Below are 21028 nucleotides of genomic sequence, written 5' to 3'. Positions count from 1 at the left end.
ATTAGGAGACTTCACACAGTATATCACCTTTTGAATTATTCTGTGCATTTCCTCTATTTAAGATGCTTTTCAAAAAAGAAATGCTGGGAAGTCTTTCGACAAACCGATCTCCCGATCCCCAAGGATGCAGTTGTATTAGGCGTACTTATTACGCCGCATTATCGCTAATGTAATATCACATTAATGTAAAATAACTAGATTGTCCAAAACTGCTCTTCCTCTTAGGAGCCCAAACACGATCTGCTGGGCTTCTGATAAAAATCCTGCCATCAAGTGCGGCTCTCTCTCTCTGCTGCCAGCTACACTCCACTTCAGGGTAGCCTTCGTACTGACAAGGACACCCCTCCATGGATTTCCCTCCCCTCTGACATGACCCCTTTGCCTGGTATGCTCTGCTCTGGAGCTTCTGTACTGCAGCTACTGAATTAGGTTTTACAACTGAGCCATTGATTCTCCACAGGTAATTAACAATAATTTTAGGCAAACCACACAGGTTCGCTGTCGAATGCAGATATCTTCTACATGCCCTTAGGTATGGTAGTGATGCCAGATATACCCATTAAAATGCCGCAAAGCTGTGAGGAAGGTGGAGCGGGCTTCAAATCAGAATATTTGCACATGGCCATGTGACATTATGTCACCATAGATGCAACACCGCTGCGGCCTAGTAAACAAACGGGACCAAAGGAAACCGATTCTGTGGGGCAGAACGTCAACATAAGTCTGTTAATTGTTATTTCAGAAATCTCTTAGCCGCACTGCAGAAATATGGCAGCTTTACAGACTAACAGAAAAAATGGCGTTGTGTTAAACAGGCAGGAAGTGCTTACAGACTACCTTCGTTTTGGGAGCCAGTACAACTTCATTTTATGACACTTCTACCATCCCAACACAGCACATGCAAACGAGCTACTCATACGATCCTCAGCTGTCCTTTTACACAGCAGGAGCCAAAATATCATGTCAACGGTGTAATATACCAACGGAGGAGCAGATGGTCACCGGAACGATGTAGCATCAGAGCACTAACTAAAGGAAGATGAGGCTTTACAATAATCATACAGCAGCAGTTCCTCCTGGGAAGAACAAGAATTTGTCGGCCTACATATGGGAAGAGAGGGACTTAGACGTGTTACAAGAAATAAACCAAAATTTCACAGGGCAGATTTATTTTATGCCAAGAACTGGGCACGCTTACATAACAGACAGAACACACGGTACATTATAAACTGACACTAACACAACAGATATAAGGTAGGTGATCGGTCAATTGCTCTTCTCTCATCCCTGACCACCCACGACAATTTAATTTTATGAGCCAGCTCCTCCAACACGAAGAAGAAAGCTGCAGCATTGCAAGTCAAAAGTATTCCCCAAGGTTCATTCGCATCAAGGGGAAGCTACGTAATAATACATGGCCGTGCCCAGTCCTCCTGGCGCTTCTCTGCTCTGGTTGATGGAGCTACTCAGGATGGCACAGCCTTATGCCTTACCAGGAGTGGACACAATTTATCAGGCCAGAACTGTTGCAAGGCCCCGTTGAAATCAGTAGGATCACAGCCTTCGAACGTGATATGTTCTAGGTTAACATCTGACACTATAAGTTTCCTATAGCGCAGCATACAGCACTAATTTTCCTGTCAAAGTATCAAACTCCATTATAAATAAAAGGGGTCCTTCGGGTGGTAATGATGAACCTTGTGTGAACATCAGGCCTGGTCACACTGCCATCAGACGATCCGTTCCGCGCATCCGTCAGCAATCCCTACAGGTTTAAAGAAAAGATAGAACAGCATGCAGCTCTACTCTTCCCGGCAGGAAGACTTTGGGGCCCTTCGGTGACTGTGCAGCAATGCGATGCCACATCTGTTACACGACAGACACCTACTCTGTTCGCACCTCCGCCAGAGGCTTCATTCATGCCTCCCCCAGCAGTCTGGGTCGATCTGGCGGAAAGAATAGCACAGCACGCAGCACTATTCTGCCAGTCAAGACGACAAATTAATGGGGTCCGCTGGCGACTATGACAATGGAATGTCGGATCCGTTCCACAACAGACCCCAACTCACACCTCTGTCAGCAGTCTTGCGCATTGGACAGCACGCAGCACTATTTTAGACGAGTCAACGAGGTCCATCGGTGATTGTGCGATCGCGCAATGCCGGATCTGTCGCGCGACAGACACGAAACTCTGTTCACACTGCTGTCAACAGTCTCGCCGCACTTGGCGGGAAAGAAGCACGGGGCATTTTCCAGTCAACAGGTCGTAGGGCCCACGTCCACCACGTGATGCATCGAACAACCAGTTGCAGGCGTGAACAGAGCCGCAGATGGTCAGCTTTGTGCATGACTACCAAAAATAAATTTGCATAAAAACCTTTATTAAAAGAAAAAAAAAACATACAATACAAAAAGAATCAGCTTTACAAAAGCTCCATCTTTGTCTGTAACTACAGAAAAAATCTATAAATTGCTAGATTTTTATGTATTTCAGTAATGTTTTTTTGTCGACACTACTTCTCCTCCCCCATAACTCCCCCCCCCCCTTCTTCTTAGCAAGATCCTATTTGACTGCACATTTACATCTGTCTGGCCTTACTCTGACATAGCCACACCCATGTATTATTATATGCCTATCATAGCCTATATCTATATATTTTTTTTATACTTTTTTTTGTGCCAGCTGTCCCCCCCCCCCCAGCCATTTTGTGCAGCTTTCACCAGAGAGAGGCTGCTGTGTATAATAGAAATGGTCTTAATAAAAAAGGGGGAGTAGCTGCTGTGTGATTCAGGTGGGGGAGGGATGAGGAAGGTTTATAAATATCTCACACAGCCTCATTTTATTATTTTTTTTTTAACTTTACATATAATAATTGAAGGGGCGGCCATCTTGGTTCCCTGTCAACTTTCCTATTTGATCTGAATAAAAATAAATCCCGATTCTTTTAACTAAAGATTTATTTTTTACCCTCTCAAGACTTTTCTTCCTGAATATTTTTAACCCCTTTAAGTTTTCTTAAAGGGGAGGGTGGCAGAGATTTGAGATTTTTTTTTTGTGTGCTGGTTCACAAATAAAACACGGGGTTTTTTTTGGACAAAGAAAGAAAATCTGATTTTTTTTTATATCCTCCCCCCACCTTTTTTGTGTTGATGTTTTTGACCCCCCCCTTCTAAGCGATTTTTTTTTTTAATGATTTGTGAGGAATTTCTGAGGAGAATTTTCGAGAATACCGTTGGATGAAGTCGTCTTTAGGGTTATTTTTGAATATTCCGGACATTTTTCGCAGTTTTTCCTGTCAGGAAACTTTACCGTGAGGCGAGCGGGCGAGCGAGGAGCAGAAAGCGGACGGCCGATGTCTTCCTCCCCGCTGAGGGACGAAGAAGAAGAAGAGGAGATGGCCGTGTCCGAAGAAGGGGACGGCGAAAAGGAGGAGGAAGAGGATGATGAAGAAGAAGAGGACGAAGAGGAGGAGGAAAGAGAAGTTGACAACGAGGACGATGAGCCCGAGGCGACACCGAGGCGCCATAGCCCCAGCCTTCTCTTCCCGCCAACGTCCTCCAGGGAGCCGGGGAGTGTTGAAACCTACGACGCGCCAACCGTCGCCGCTGCCGCAGGTAAACAGGGAGCGACTGACGGGGAAGGGGGGTGAAGGGGACTTGAATGCGGGGGCGGCTTCAAGTCCCCCCTCTTTGCTAACCCACCGCATTAACCGTTGGACGGTCTCACTGCGTACACGAGGGGTGGGGGGACGAGGGGACTAGAGACGAATGTCCCCCCCTATTGTTTGACTTGGTGACGGCAGCCCCCTGTGTCCACCTCAACCCCCCCTCCTCCTCACAGTGATGTGGTCTGTCCCTTCACCTTTAAATAGAGTGACACTACAGTGTGTTCCCGCCATTTTCTAGTTCGCATGTCGTCCATATGTCTCTCTACGTGGGACCGGTTTAATGTTTCTTTTATGGTGTGTCCTTTATTATTGGCTTGTGGGGGCCCTGTGGATTGTGAGACTGGTGTTAGGTGTGAACTTGTGATAGTACAGACTATATGTGGTGCAGAAGAAGGTAACACTACCTGTTTCGTAGCGCTGTTGATAAAGAAAACGGAAAAGTCACCACAGGAGTGGTTAGCTGTCCCACGAGTGTTAGATATCAAACCAAATTCTGTCCAGCTACGACAATAGAGGCTTGAATACCCAGTCGTTGTTGGAATGCTGTCCTGTGAAAAAAAACTCACGAAATTTAGGCAGATTTTTTGCTTTTCGTGATTTTGGTTGTCAGACGACGACGTAACTGCGCGGTCTGGAGTAACTGAAAGGTCACCTAGTGAGTGGTTTGCAGTCCCACGAGTGTTCGATATCGAAGCACAGTTTGTCCAGCTACAGCGTTGGAGCGTCGAATACACACCCGAGTAGCAAGCGCATTGTCGGAATGCTGTCCCGTGAAGAAAAACTCACAAAATGAGTCCAATTTTCGCTTTTCTTGATTTTGCTTGTCAGACAATGTAACTGCGCAGTGTGGAGTCCAGTCTGTGGTTCTTAATATGTAATCATATGTGTACACCCGTGTTAGAAACAATGGTAGAATAGCAGAATAACGGAAAAATTTGAATTGCCGCATTCGACACACAACTAAACAGACTCAATTGTCTGCAAAAAAAAAAAAACGTCCTCGGTGCATCCCTTTTTGTCCAGTTTGAATCTGTGATGGAGGCTGCGGACGGAGCCTACGATGCACACGCGAACATAGCCTTGCGTTATAATGTTTCTGTGAGGCGTTAGTCATACGTTGCTGTATGACCATGCTTTTGCCACAATTTGGCATAGTGTTGTGGTTTTGCCTTGGTTTTGTGCACATCATAATAAAAACAAAACAATATAACCGCTATTTGTGGCTGTGCCCTAAATGTACGCTCTTGGTTTCACTATATGGCATCACTACATGTGGCTCATGTCTGTAATCACTTTTCTTAGGCCTTTGAAGTTATGTTGGCACTTTACTCTCGGTTCAGTAAAGGGTGAGGCTACATTCACACGACAAGTGAAAAAAATGTCAATTTGAATGGGTCCATAGTCCGTCCACACCGCAATCTGGAAGGTGCGGAGGCAGGGAGAGAAACCCCGCGGCAACAGCCGTGTGCATGAGGCCTATGAAGTTTTGTTGGCACTTTACTCTCGGTTCAGTAAAAGGTGAGGCTACGTTCACGCGACAAGTGAGAAAAATGTCTGTTAAAAACAGAAAAAGGGTCTGTTTTTAATGGATGTTTTTTTCACTGATAACTCTCAGAAAAAAACGTCTGTCAGGCTGCATGCACTCGATGGTGAAAAACAGACGTGTGACAGACGCTTTTTTTAACGGATGTCACATGTCCATTTTAAAAACAATGGTTGTCTATGGGGTTATTCACACAGCAGTTTTATTTTTTATTTTATGGCCAGTGAATAACGAACATAAAAAAATAGAACATGTTCCATCCAGTCTCTTTTCACTGACTGACAGCCCCCATACAATTTGAATGGGATCGTTTCTCAGAAAGGCATCAGTGAAAAAACATCCATTAAAAACTGACAGTATCCATTTTTAACAGACTTTTTTCCCCCCACTGTTGTGTAAATGTCTTAAATCGGTCCCCTTCAATTGTATGGGTCTGTTGGTCAGTGAAAATGGCACAATAGATTATGTTCTATTTTTTTACGTCTGTTATTCGCTGGCTGTCTAAAGAAAAGCTGTGTGAATAAGGCCGGGTTCACATCACCATTTACCGGGTTCACATCACCATCATCGAAAAAAAATCGATGATATGAACCCGGCCTAACCCCATAGACTACCATTTTTCTTAAAACGCAGTTTGCACGTCCTCTTTTCACTGTTGCGTGAATGTAGCCTAAAGGCTGTATTAGACTCTGCCGGCGATTGTCGGGAAGGAAGCGTTCCTTCGCGACAATCGCCTACTTCCTATTACATGCAGCGATCGCCTCCTCAGTATAGGGATCTTTATACCATCTCTCTTCCCTAGACTGAATCATTGTTTGCCAGCAGCAGATCATGATTAGACACCACAATCTGCCGCCTACAAACTATAATTTTTTAACCTGTCAAAAGATTTGGATTGCCCGATGAATGAGCGTTTGGTCGGCAGCAATAACTTCTAGATGTTCGCTAATGAGCATTGCTACGAACGCTCGTGAGCGATCATCTGGCAGAAAATCCACCCGTCTAATACATCTTTTACACTTCTTGCAGTACTTGTCCATTATCATTGGGGTATGCTGAGCCACTGTTTCCACTACACAACCTTGTGTTCAGGTCATTGCGAGTCGTGGCTTCTGTCATACGACGGACACAAACAAGGCCCTAAAGAAGTCCTTGCCGATGGATGCTCTGAATAGAACCACACAGTTGCCTTCAGCTGCTAAGTGCACAGGTCAGCCAGTTTCATAGGTACAAAACTGCTGACAGGTGCCCTTTAAATGTATCTGTAGGGCTTCAATCACCCTGTAGTGGCCAAGTGTGTCCTCTTGGTCTCCACTGAACTGGTGAATGGTCCACTCCATAGGAAAATGCAGCAGACCTCCTCCTTAGGCCTCATGCACATGGCCGTTGCAGTCCACAATGCATGAGCACTATCCGTGCAGCTGCCACAATGGATCCAGACCCATTCAACTTGAATGGGTCCGTGGTCCGTCCGCACCGCAATCTGGAAGGTTAAGTGCAGGGAGAGAATCCCTGCGGAAGCACTCCGTAGCCTCCGTTCCGCACCTTTAAGTGAATGGGTCCACATCCGTGATGCGGTGAGCACACAGCCAGTGCCCGCATATTGCGGACCCACTGTTTGCGGGCCGCAATACAGGCACGGCCTGGCAACAGCCGTGTGCATGAGGCCTTATACCGATGGCCTCTGCAAAATGTATTATTTATTTTTTAATAATACAATGGGGCCCCGCCTTCCATCGAAGGTTAAATTAGCGCGGAATGGTCACTGATCCTTATTTGTGATAAGGCCTCATGCACACGACCTTGTCCGTATTTCGGTCCGCAAAATAGGGATACCTTCCATGTGCCTTCCGCATTTTTCTCACTCCCATCGATAGAAATGACTAGTCTAATCCGCAATATGAACCAGAATGGGACATGTACTGTGATTTACAGAACACCACACGGATCCACAGAAAATACGTATGTGCATGACGCCATAGTAATAAATGGGTTAGCGCGCTGTCCATAAAAATTGCGAATAGCTCACAGATGAAAAATCCGGTCGTGTGTATGAGGCCTAAAAGACTGCATTTTGATTTCATAAAATGGCCCAGTTTTAGCATTCACATTGTGGCCACAATTCTCAGATCTTCTGTGGTTCTCCTCTACTGGATTTAGATTATTATAAGATCCTTGAGAATCTAAGTCTAGTTCAAAAGAACCGCTGGAAGTTCTAGTACTGAAGCCCAATGTTTGGGGAAAAACTGCTTCGTAAGGCCTCATGCACACGACCGTTGTGTGCATCCGTGGCCGTTGTGCCGTTTTCCGACTTTCAATGGGTCCGTGGAAAAATCGGAAAATGCACCGTTTTGCAGCCGCATCCGTGATCCGTGTTTCCTGTCCGTCAAAAAAATATGACCTGTCCTATTTTTTTGACGGACAACGGTTCACGGACCCATTCAAGTCAATGGGTCAGTGAAAGAACACGGATGCACACAAGATTGGCATCCGCGTCCGTGGCAGTAGGTTACTTTCATACAGACGGATCCGAAGATCCGTCTGCATAAAACCTTTTTCAGAGATGGGTTTTCACTTCGTGAAAACTCATATCCGACAGTATATTCTAACACAGAGGCATTCCCATAGTGATGGGGACGCTTCTAGTTAGAATATACTACGAACTGTGTACATGACTGCCCCCTGCTGCCTGGCAGCACCTGCTCTCTTACAGGGGGCTGTGATCCGCACAATTAACCCCTCAGGTGCTGCACTCTATTGTATTATCATTGGTGGCCAGTGTGCGGCCCCCCCTCTATTGTATTAATATCATTGGTGGCCAGTGTGCGGCCTCCCCCCCCCCCCCCCCCCGATCATTGGTGGCAGCGGAGAGTTCAGATCGGAGTCCCAGTTTAATCGCTGGGGCTCTGATCGGTAACCATGGCAACCAGGACGCTACTGCAGGCCTGGTTGCCATGGTTACTTAGCAATATTACAATATTAGAAGCATCATACTTACCTGCTGCGCTGTCTGTGACCGGCCGGGAGCTCCTCCTACTGGTAAGTGACAGATCATTAAGCAATGCGCCGCACAGACCTGTCACTTACCAGTAGGAGGAGCTCCCGGCCGGTCACAGACAGTGCAGCAGGTAAGTATGATGCTTCTAATATTGTAATATTGCTAAGTAACCAGGCCTACAGTAGCGTCCTGGTTGCCATGGTTACCGATCGGAGCCCCAGCGATTAAACTGGGACTCCGATCAGAACTCTCCGCTGCCACCAATGATCGGGGGGGGGGGGGGGGGGGGGGGGGTGGAGGGGAGGCCGCACACTGGCCACCAATGATATTACAATAGAGGGAGGGGGGGGGGGGGCCACACACTGGCCACCAATGATATTACAATAAAGGGAGGGAGGGGGGTCCGACGGAGGCCGCACACTGGCCACCAATGATATTACAATAGAGGGAGGGGGGGGGCGACGGAGGCCGCACACTGGCCACCAATGATATTACAATAGAGGGAGGGAGGGGGAGGCGGCACACTGGCCACCAATGATATTACAATAGAGGGAGGGAGGGGGGGGCGGGGGAGGCGGCACACTGGCCACCAATGATATTACAATAGAGGGAGGGAGGGGGAGGCCGCACACTGGCCACCAATGATATTACAATAGAGGGAGGGGGGGGCCGGGGGAGGCCGCACACTGGCCACCAATGATATTACAATAGAGGGAGGGGGGGGGAGGCCGCACACTGGCCACTAATCATATTACAATAGAGGGAGGGAGGGGGGGGGGGCCGCACACTGGCCACCAATGATATTCAAACTGGGGAGGGAGGGGGGTCTGCCCCCTGCTGCCTGGCAGCCCCTGATCTCTTACAGGGGGATATGATACGCACAATTAACCCCTTCAGGTGCAGCACCTGAAGGGTTAATTGTGCTGATCACAGCCCCCTGTAAAAGATCGGGTGCTGCCAGGCAGCAGGGGGCAGTCATGTACACAGTTCGTAGTATATTCTAACTAGAAGCGTCCCTAACACTATGTGTTAGAATATACTGTCGGATCTGAGTTTCACGATCTAACTCAAATCCGATGGTATATTCTAACATAGAGGCGTTCCCATGGTGATGGGGACGCTTCAAGTTAAAATATACCATAGGATCGGAGTTTTCTCCAATCCGATGGTATATTAACTCCTGACTTTACATTGAAAGTCAATGGGGGACGGATCCGTTTGCAATTGCACCATATTGTGTCAACGTCAAACGGATCCGTCCCCATTGACTTGCATTGTAAGTCAGGACGGATCCGTGGATCCTCCAAAAATCAAGGAAGACCCACGGACGAAAAAATGATCACGGAAAAACGGGACCCATTTTTGCGGACCGCAAAAAAAAACGGTCGTGTGCATGAGGCCTAAGGGTGAGATCTGCGGCAAATCCGCATCAAAAACCACAAATAACACTTGAATATTTTGGTGTGGAAACGCACAGAAAGCTGCGTTATTTCAGTTTGTAAACCTGCACCTGAGTACAGGTACTTTTAAAGAGGTTGTCCCCATCTCCATTTCTGGTTACGGCAGGCTGTTTCGGCGTAGAGCAACCTGTTTGATCCCAATTGACTGGTATGGGGTACGGCGGTGATCTGGCTGATTTCCGCCAAAAATGGCGGGTTTTGGCCAAAAGAAAACTTGTGCATGCAGAGGGTCCGGCTGGCTGCTGTGTGCCGTTTCAGCCTGCCGGATCCACAAATGGAGGTGTGAACGAGGCCTTACTTCTTCTAAAAATAGTGCCACACCTCTCCACAGGCTGTGTGTGGTATTGCTGCCTTCACTGGGGCTTAGCGACAGGGGAGGAAGCCTACCATGGTCCACCAGATTTACTATAACTGTCGCCAGCCCCATGCTGAGTTTCTGGCGTGGAAAATCTGCCTCTGACATAGGTACATCTTATTCCAGGGTGAAGACCGGCATACTGAACATCAGTCTTGATAAGTGTCCCCAGTCGGTTTTTGCTCACGTATGATCACCCTTTGTGAGAAAAATGCAAGTCATTAGGTCTGTGAATAAAAAAACTGCCGCACACTAATATGGTCCATTTTTCACTGATGGTTGCTAGGAGACGACATGTTTTACTCTTTTTTTTTTTTTTTTTCTAGGTGCGTGAAAAGCGCATGAAAAATTATGAAGTCCGTGCGAAAAAAAAAAAAGAAGCCTCATACAGTTTAGGCCTCATGCACATGACCATGTATTTTGCAGTCCGCAAGTCTGCAAAATATGGATACCAGCTGTGTGCATCCTGCAATTTCCACGGGCCCCATTGTCACAATGCCTATAACTTATAACAAAGTGTCCGGACTCGCTCCATACTCCCCAGACACCAAAGGGTTTACATAACCCTGTACTCTGTTGGGTCCCAGGGTGATCTCCTTCAGAGGGTGCAGGAGTATTGCACAGACCCCCCCCCCCCCACCTATTCTAATAGAAGAGAGGGCAGTTGTACGCATGACCTGTGGGCCCATTTTTTACTTAGACCTTATTCATACATTATTGAATCACTGATGTGTGCTGTGCGTGTTCTCCATCGACAGCACACATATCCATTGACTTTAGTGTGTTTATTCACACGTCCTTGTTTTTCCACCGACCCAGGAAAGCATGCATTACTTCGGTCTGTATCGCGGACCAAACAAGCCCGTTGAAGTCTGTGGATCCGTGAGAACTACTGACAGAATACGGATGGCATCCATGTCATTGAGCATTGGTAGGTGGAGCCGCCATTTTCAGCCTGGCAGTTCACATGGCATATGGATGACACACAGAAGGCGGACCACTCATGGGTAGTGTTGAGCGAACTTGTGGTTTCAAGTTCGGTGTACAAAGTTCGGGTTATCTAAGAAATACCGTTATGGATTCCGCTACCACATAACTTTTATGGTCCGTGGTAGCGGAATCCATAACGGAATTCTTAGATAACCCGAACCTAGTACGTCGAACTTGAAACCCCAAGTTCGCTCAACACTACTCGCGGGCATCTTCACAGGTAAAACACTGAACGTTTTTTCTCTGACCTCAAACTGATGTGTGAAAAAGGCCTTAGGTGGATATTATTTATCCGGCTGGTGGGGATCTGACTCCTGACACCCCTGCTGATTACTGGCCTCTTCCTTGGGCAGTGACGTCACGTTGAACGGTCACGTTCAAGTGAAGAGGCCTGGGCTGCAATGCCAAGCACAGCCACAATCCAATGTATGACTCTGTGAGGAGGCCGCAGCCTTTTCCACCAGCTGATCGGGCATGGGGTGGGGTGTTGTTTTATGATTGACGCTCCCCGAGGAGCACTGTTTCTTAAACCAATGCATCAATTTGCTTTTTTCTGTGTCCATTTTGTAAAATATTAGGGCGTGTTCCGTCTTCACAGTATTAGCAGTAGACTGATAGGTATTACTGTATGATTTATTTGCTTCTAGCTTTCATTTGCCTGCAGCATTAGTACAGGGCTGCAGTATCTTCACGTCGTTCTCATGGTCTGCTTGGTCACACCGTTCACTGGTCAGACAACGCTTGTCATCGGCCTTGAAGAGTCTCAACAGCAGAATTCATTAACCTTTTGTGTTTTGGAGATCTTTAGGTTATGTCTGGGAACTGTTCATTAGATCCAGGGATTGTTTTGGGATACTCTGTGGTATGGTATCTCGGTGTGGCCATCAGCCAGCACCTCCCCTGCTCAGTTTTATTGCAGACCCCCTTCTTCCATCTAGCTCATACTTCCACCCCAGTGTTCCACCAGTATTTTATAATCACTGCCAGACCTTTCCATTGCAAGCCTTGGATTTCTATATATACACACCGGGGGAATGTATGAGGTGGGATGAGCGAACCCAACGGTTTTGGGTTCGGCGTTCGAGTTCTGGTGGAATTCCGTTATGGGTTCCGAAATATAAATGAATTCTATGACGGGAGGCAAAACGGAAGCCTTTAAGAGGCATTCTATTTTGCAATCCATCATAATAAGTCTATGGGCAGCATGACGGATCCATCTGGTTTCTGTTATGCAGGACGGAAAACAATGTCCTGTCCTGCATAACGGAAACCAGACGGATCCGTCATGCTGCCCATGGACTTCTATTATGACGGAATGCCTCTTAAAGGCTTCCGTTTTGCATCCCGTCATAGAATTCCGTTATATTCCGTGATCCATACGGAATTCCACCAGAGCCCGAACGCCGAACCTGAAAACGTTGGGTTCTCTCATCCCTATCTACACACTGCATCCTCTCCATTTATTGCTGTTGCAAGCGGGCGTGCTTGCCTGTTTTCAGAAATCCTATAGTGGTGAATAGAGTGCATAACATGCAAGCACGGCCTCCGCTCCAGTCACCGCTATGGGACTGCTGGAAATAACCCATGCTCAGCTATTTTCGAACCTTCCATAGCGGTGAATGGAGGGTGGCCTTGCATGCACGGCTGCTGGCTGCTCTCTGCTCACTTTGGGGGCCTTGATGTAGAGATGGGAATTTGTCCCAGACATGGGACCTGCGCTAATCTATTCTAGTGATATGCCATTAATGTCCCAGATAGACCAACCCCATTACGGTCCTTTTACATGGGCAGATGACTTGCCTGCAGGAAGTAGATCGGAGCTCATTTTACTTTCACTTTGCAATTATTAGGAGGAGTTTGAACGAACGATCATTCCTGCGATCATTCATTCAAACCCTTCCTCTCATTGAGTGATATTGTTTATCACCACCAGCATTGGGAACAAAATTAGGTTCCTTGTCTAACGTGAAGGCTAGCCCCAGATAAAACTGAGTGGTATTGTTAGTTAAATCTACGTTTTTTGATCGCGACTGTAAACTAGGCCATATGATTACTTGGTAACAGAGGCGGAGCCGTGACCATATCAGTTTCCATATAAAAAGAGCGTTTGTCTTAGATAACAGATGAAACCTTTTAGTTAGCAAGTAAGCATAGCGAATCTGTAGAACACATGACTAAGTCTAAGTGTACTCTGCCATCGGATTCCCCTCAATCATCATACATTACCTAATATATCATACATACTATGAAGATCACATGAACGTTTCTCGGTTTGGCACCTATGATAATAAGGACAAAAGGACCTTTACTGAAAATATCACGCATAAAGCCCTGTCCACATCGGCATTCTGCAAATTATGGCGTGGTGCCCGTTCTGTCGCATGATGGACACCAATGGGTTCTGTCATTGCATCCATTATTTATTGGCAACAAATAGTGCTGCATGGGATGGCACCTGTAAACGTAACCTTAGGTTCTTATTACATGGGCCAGTGGTCGGATAAACGCATGTTCCCAATCACTACCTGCTGTAACCATCATGGTGATCATCTGAAAATGAGCAAACAGTTGTACTAACCGTCGCTCATCCACCTTTCAGTTTGCTTCTACCAAAGTGAAGGCCCTTAAATGACTTTTTCTTCTGTTCCATGTGAAAGGACCCTTCAATTGTTCCTGATCTTGGCAATACTTTGGGATCCACTGAGATGTCATGTCCATTCTATATTTTGGTTGCACTTTGTGCTATAACAAAATATTTTTTTTTTTAAAAAACAAGCAATTTTTCCTAGATATGCAAACTAAAAATACTAAAATTTAAAAAGGTATAAAAATAAAGCATTTTCACACAAAAAAAAAGTGAACGGATAAAAATGAAGGCTTTCGAAGCCACATGTTCTAGAAAAATGAACGTGTTTGGTCAGGAAGGGGAGTGAATGGCCCAGTCTGGTACTGTCTATGCATAGACGTAAGATGGCTTACTTCAGATCAGATAAGGAGTCTGAAGGCCGCCATATACATTAGTTTATTGTTGACTAAACCCAACACGAGCCTCAGGTTTGGCCGACAGTCTAATGTGTGCGGGGAGCTTCTGACTCTTTCTCGATGATGTTACGAATATTTTAGAATGATCCTTTTGTTCTCCGGGAAGATAAGCAATCACCTGCTGCTGTGGCTTTCTCCCCTCTTGCCATCGAATACACATGTTCAGCCAAGGATGTGTCTGGTGGAGTCAGGAGAGATAGCTGTGTGTGTGTATATAGTGTGTGTATAGCGGCCTTTAGGTCCCTTTTACATGGGACAATACAGCAGACGATTGTTGGGAAGGAAGCATTCCTTTCCGGCAAGTGTCTGCTCATCAGTGGAGGAGACACATTTACATGCAGCAATCTCCTCCACAGTATGAAGTGATTGGTAATGCCATCGCTCATCCCCATACAGACTCATTTAGAGGCTGTTTACACAGCATGATCTGCTGCCGGCAAGCAACAATTTTTGTAACCACATGAATGATCTATTACTTGATGAATTAGCGTTTTGCTTATTTATCGGGTAGTCGGCGGCACCTTTACACCACCAGATAATCACTAACGAGGGTTCCTATGAATGCTCATTAGCAGTTAACTGGCGGATTCTTGGCCCGTGTAAAGGGCCCTTTAGTCAGACTTTCTTTGAGGCTGAGATTCAACAATTTTTCAAAAGACATCTAGACTTTTGATCTTAATTAGGGATGAGCAAATCGACTTCCGATGAAACATCCAGTTGATTCGCATAAAACTTTGTTCTAATACTATACGGAGCAGGAGCTTCGTACAGTATTAGAATGTATTGGCCCCGATAACTTCATAAATAAATTTTTACTGTAAAAATAAAAACCATTTCCCGAACTCGGGTTCGGTTCCAAGGTACCATGGTTTTGTACAGTAAAAATTAATTTATGAAGTTTATTGCGTGGAGTCCTGAGAGACTTCGCGAAGCAATAACTTCGGCTTATCAGAGCCAATACATTCTAATACTGTACGGAGCTCCTGCTCCATACAGTATTAAAATGAAGTTCTATGCGAATCGACTTCGGATGTTTCATCGGAAGTCGATTTCACTCATCCCTGATCATAATCTTACTGCATAGCCTCCATGTACTTCAGATGATTAGATGGTCTTCCTTTAGTTAACCTTAGCCATGCACAGAAGAAAAATGTTGGCCGATTTATTTTTCTTCGTCTTTCTGATAATTGACCTATCCTTCCTTTTTTTTTTTTAAACTATATTTTTTTTAATCTGATAGAGAAAAGAAAGTTAAAAAAAAATGTTGATTTTACCGTACCCCATGGCAGATATTGGGGAAATGATGGATCAAAAATATTTGAATTACAACATGCTCTATCATTTATGGAATAGTCATCATTTGGCTGGACCTTCTGAATAGTTGTTGGGATGTTTTATTATTGGATTTTCCTCATGGATGAAAATCATTCTTTCAATTGGTATTTGAATAGAAGGGGCTGATGGATGGTTTGCATCCCATGCCCCCCATCAGTAGCCATTTTCAAGAACGTAGTTGACAAAAGGTCTGACTGAGGGTCCCCATCCACAACCACTGTTACATATTTATCTGCCCAGCCACCACCTACATTTATTAAGGGAGTTCTCCACATCACTAAATTGACTGAGAGCTCCTGCCCTGACTCAAGGGGACCTCCTCCTCCCCACACTTATTGACAGTATGGAGGTGCGTGGGTGGTGGTTCAGGAGGGCTCTCCCTGAGTCTATTCAGTAAGTTTAGAAAGGTCACAGCCTTCAGTTCATTTAGTAACATAGTTTATAAGGCTTAAAAAAGACATTTGTCCATCCAGTTCAGCCTGTTATCCTGCAAGTTGATCCAGAGGAAGGCAAAAAAAAACAATTGTGAGGTAGAAGCCAAGTTTCCTTACTTTAGGGGAAAAAATTCCTTCCCAACTCCGATCAGGCAATCGGAATAACTCCCTGGATCAACGACCCCTCTCTAGTAGCTATAGCCTGTAATATTATTACACTCCAGAAATACATCCAGGCCCCTCTTGAATTCCTTTATTGTACTCCCCATCACCACCTCCTCAGGCAGAGAGTTCCATAGTCTCACTGCTCTTACCGTAAAGAATCCTCTTCTATGTTTGTGTACAAACCTTCTTTCCTCCAGACGCAGAGGATGTCCCCTCGTCACAGTCACAGTCCTGGGGATAAATAGATGATGGGAGAGATCTCTGTACTGACCCCTGATATATTTATACATAGTAATTAGATCTCCGCTCAGTCGTCTTTTTTCTAACGTGAATAACCCTAATGCTGATAATCTTTCAGGGTACTGTAGTCCCCCCATTCCAGTTATTACTTTAGTTGCCCTCCTCTGAACGCTCTCCAGCTCTGCTATGTCTGCCTTGTTCACAGGAGCCCAGAACTGTACACAGTCCTCCATGTGTGGTCTGACTAGCGATTTGTAAAGTGGCAGGACTGTGTTCTCATGACGGGCATCTATGCCCCTTTTTATGCAACCCATTATCTTATTGGCCTTGGCAGCAGCTGCCTGACACTGGTTTCTACAGCTTAGTTTGCTGTTAACTAAAATTAGTGATGTGGGGAACTTTCTTAAAGTAACACTCCCACAAAAAATATTTATTCTCTGGCTAGAAAGGTACATGATGTAAACTATAATCTTCTTACCAGAGACTGTATTTGTGAGTTATCCCCTCTCTTCTGATTCTCAGCTGTGTCATGTGACCAGCTCTCTGACTCTCCAAATAACACTGCATCTTATGTGTGGACAGGAAGTCTGTTTCTCTATCTATTCCTATAGGAACCTTAGGCCTCTTTCACACGAGCGTGACGGATTAGGTCCGGATGCGTTCATGGTGCGTTCAGGGAAACTCGCACCATTTTGCAAGCAAATTCAGTCCGTTTTGTCCGCGATTGCGTTCAGTTGTTTAAACAAAAAATGTAAAACCCCAATTAAAGTCTTGACTAACTAGCAGTATGAACAGACCCCAGAGGTAGGTGAGTTAATACACATGAATACCTAATGTCCTAACTCACCCTATAGGACCCTGGTACTAATGTCAGGACTGAGACAACCTGTTCCTCCAAAAGGAAGGCCGAACAGGTGTCTCCCTCAGGCTTTAATACAAATGACAGGAAAATACAACACACAAAATAACCCAAACAAAATACAAAAGGGAAAGAAAACACTTAACATCAAGTGGCTATGGCAGCACCAGGAACTCAGCCGAGATCCACACACCAGCTATCCACAACTCAAACTGAAGCTATAAACCGCATAGCATAGTGGGATAAACAACAATAGAGAAGGTTAAATGACCATAATAGCCACACCTGGGGAAAGAAGGTGCGGTAAGCACCAGAAACAACACAGACGTCATTTGATCCAAACAGAAAACGTGTCAGATCAAACCACGTGTTGCCAGTCTCACCGATCTCCTGCCACCTGTCGTGGGAACATCCGTGACAGGAGGTTATAACTCAAATACCGTCTCTAGTAAGAAGATTACGTTCACTACCATTTACATCAAGTACCTTTTTGCACACTTTACCCGAGTCCCAGTTCTCTTTTCTCAGCTCATCAGCCACACACAAGGTGGGCGCTGGTCACACAGTCAGCACTGCTGTTCTCTGTTGCGATGCGTCGATCAGATGGGAGATGGCAATGATGCACTTGGAAAATGAAACTAAGTGCACGCCACACAGCAGGGACTTGTGGCTCGTGGGCTACAGGTTGAGGACCACTGTCATAAACACTCATTATAACTCTATTCTTATCAGTTTGATAAGAATATGGCTCAAAGGGTTTCCTGACTATTTACAACTGATGACCTTTTCTCTAGATAAGTCATCAGCATCTGATCAGTGGTGGTACAAAACCCAGTGCTCCCGCTGATTGAGAAAGCCCGGTGCTCCTGTGAACGACACAGCCTTCCTGCTGCTTACCCTCTCTGACCATAACCGCTCCCCATAATGTGATCGCAGGGAGAAGATGTTTTCTACGGCAGCCTGAGGAGCTTATGAGGCCGAGTCCCCAGTTACAAGGCAGTGCAATACAGTATGTATTGCAGTGCATTGTCGAAGCAATCAGACCTTCAAAAGTTGAAGTCCCCTAGTATGACTAAAAGTTAAAAATAAGTGTTTTATAAAAATAATAAAATAACATTTTAATAAATAAAAAACGTTTCCCTCATCAAGCAATTTACTATTGTAAAACAAAAATAGAGAAAAAAAATAGACATTAGGTATTGCTGTGTTTGTAACTTGCCATGACCGGTCAAGAAATCATATGTTCTATGTGCCCCAAAAAGGTACCAATTAAAAGTCACCTTATCCCACAAAAAAAACCGAGCCTTCACACAAGACCATTGTCATAAAAAACTAAAAAATATGGCTCCCAAGAAAATGGCATCACAAAAACATGATTTTTTTTTTCAAAAATGCTGTAATTATGTAAACTTAACAAAACTTGCTGCCTTTTCTTTATCCTGCTTCCCAAAAAGCGAAATTAAGTGATGAAGAAGTTGTATGTATGATGGCAGCTCATCCACCAAAAAATAAGCTCTGACGCAGATCCTCTGAGAGAAAAACAAAAAACATGGTTCACTGAAAATAGCTGTATTGGTGCCTCAAAGGCTGTTTGATAGCAGCATAGTGCCCATAACTACTTCATCAAAATCTGCACTGCAAAAGCTAAAAGCTGGTCTTTCCCTTCTATACCCTGCAGTGTAAACAGCAGTTTATAGACACATTTATGGCATTTCCGTACCCAGTAGAACGGTCTAACAATTTTAAAAGTCATGGTGTTTCTCAAATGGCATAAGGTGGGGCAGCATATCTGGCACTGAAATGCCATATCTGTAGTAAACTTACAATTTTCACTTTGCACAGTCTCCTGCTCATTACTTTCTTCAAAATACCTGTGGCTTCAATGCTTACTCCAACCATTCAGGGGTGTAGTTTCTAAAATGGGGTAATTTATTGTGGGTTTTAACTTTACAGGTACCTCAGTGTCTCTGCTAATGTGATGTAGTGCCATTCCAGCAAAAGCTAAATGGCGTTTCTTCCCTTCTGAGCCCTGCCCTGTGTCCATACTGGAGCTTACATATACATGCATGGCCTATCAATTTCCGAAAGTGTAAGGGCTCTTTCACACGAGCGGATCCCGTGTGTGGAATCCACTGCGTGAAAGAGAGCCAAGCCCCGTTCCGGACAGCAGAGAAACGGAGCATCACCATGATTGATAATGCATTTTGCCTCTCTGTGACCTTTTTACTACAAAATCACAGTGACAACTTTATCTCACTGTGATTTTATAGTAAAAAGATCACAGAGAGGCATGGAGCATTATTAATCATATTAATGCTCCGTGTCTCTGCTGTCCAGAATGGGGCTTGGCTCTCTTTCACGCAGCAGATTACCCGCACGGCATCCGCTCGTGGGAAAGAGCCCTAAAAGTAATTATCCGAGTGGCACCAGCTGGGGACAGTATATTGGACACTGAAATGCCATCTATCAATGTACCCCTTAATACCTTGAGGAGCGGAGTTTCCAAAATAGGATTACTTCTCCGGGGTTTCATTTATTCTTTCAACCAAGAGCATCTACAGTTTTTAGCACAAATGGTGTAAATTACCACATTGGGCCTCAAAATGTGCATGATGCTCTTTTACTCCTGAACCCTCTCATATTTATGTTTTAAGGTTGAAAAAAGGCATAAGTCCAAGTTCAACCAAGGGATAGGTGGGGATATGAATTTTAGGAAAGGAGTACGAGATCCAAAATTCTACAGATTTACATAAGTATTAATCTCAGCCTTTTTTAAGACTGTTCACTGCTGTAACCACCTCCTGAGGTAGACTACTTGACAGATATAAAGTTCTTACAGTAAAGAAGCCTTGACGCTTCTGGAGACTGAACTTTTTCTTCTCCAGACGGAGGAGGTGCCACCGTTAATCATGTCCCGCCTTAGACGTATTGTATGCTGTTATTTAATTTACGATCTACAAGGACACCCAAATCCTTCTTTACAATTGACTCTCCCAGTGTTACTGTCACGGATCAGCGGGTGTGAACCCACTGTGCCACTGACTGGCTATACTCTGGATAGGTGTGTCTAAGCAACTACCTGGTTTTCACTAGAACCTCAGATAGATTTGAGCCGTTAGGGTAGTTGCCAGGGGCTACTCCAGACCAATCCCAGAGTCAGTGGCAGCTGGTCCAGGCGGACCAGGAGATACCTGGGTAGGTACCAGAAGTACACACGTAGTCAGGCAGGTGGTCGTTACCAGGAGCAACAGTGTAGTACCGAGGGATGAGGTAGAGGCTTAGTCAGACAGGCAAAAGGGCAGGTGGCACAGGTACAGGTCAGGCAATCCGGGTCGGCAACAGGAGAGACAAGGCAAGCATGCAGTGATCAGACAATAAGCAGAGTCCAGGAACAAAGTATAAATTAGGAGCACACGAGAGCATCAGGAACCAGCAAACTCAAGGACCTTGACACTGAGGCATCTGGAAAGAGGGCTGAGCAACTTTAAATACCTGCAGGAGAGCGAGGGTTGGTCAGCAAGGTCACCTGACCTAACCCACACAGCCCAGGGAGTGATGCGCTCCGCCCTTAGTGTAGTGCAACATGAAACTAGCTGACCTCATGCTCTGTCCAGGGCTGTGGGAGCTGTGGAGCAGAATCCTCAAAAGCAATACCACCTACAGACACAGAGCCCAGGACCGCAGCGGTGAAATGGGAAGCACCGACCACAGATCACCGCTGAAGGCGGCGCCCGGGAACGCGGTGATAAGCAGGGGAACAGTGGTGTACAGCAGCCGCAGTTACAGTTACATCCCCTAGGACATATGAAGCTTAGAGATTATTACTACCCAAATGCAGAACTTTACATTTATCCACATTGAATCTCATTTGCCAAGTTGATGCCCAATCACTCAGAGTGTCCAAGTTGTAGTTTATGGACATCTTCCATAGACTTCACG

At 45.4% G+C, this 21028-nt stretch overlaps 1 protein-coding gene across 4 annotated transcripts in view; it reads left to right on the top strand.

The window, feature by feature from the left end:
• The first annotated feature begins 2691 nt into the window (after positions 1-2691).
• The window catches only part of CHD3 (chromodomain helicase DNA binding protein 3), a 107482-nt gene continuing 89145 nt past the window's right edge, over positions 2692-21028 (top strand). Inside the window, exon 1 of one of the 4 annotated variants that reach the window (XM_040415209.1) lies at positions 2692-3615. In XM_040415209.1, the coding sequence (XP_040271143.1) occupies positions 3354-3615 (262 nt within the window). In that variant the 5' untranslated portion in view covers positions 2692-3353. The remainder of the gene's footprint in view (positions 3616-21028) is intronic. The other 3 variants (XM_040415205.1, XM_040415206.1, XM_040415208.1) reach the window with 3 other exon arrangements.

The sequence above is a fragment of the Bufo bufo genome, chromosome 1, assembly GCF_905171765.1.
Source record: "Bufo bufo chromosome 1, aBufBuf1.1, whole genome shotgun sequence".
Classification (NCBI taxonomy): Eukaryota; Metazoa; Chordata; class Amphibia; order Anura; family Bufonidae; genus Bufo; species Bufo bufo.
The sequence above is the reverse complement of the archived record's forward strand: the minus strand, read 5'-3'. Positions and strand labels throughout refer to the sequence as shown.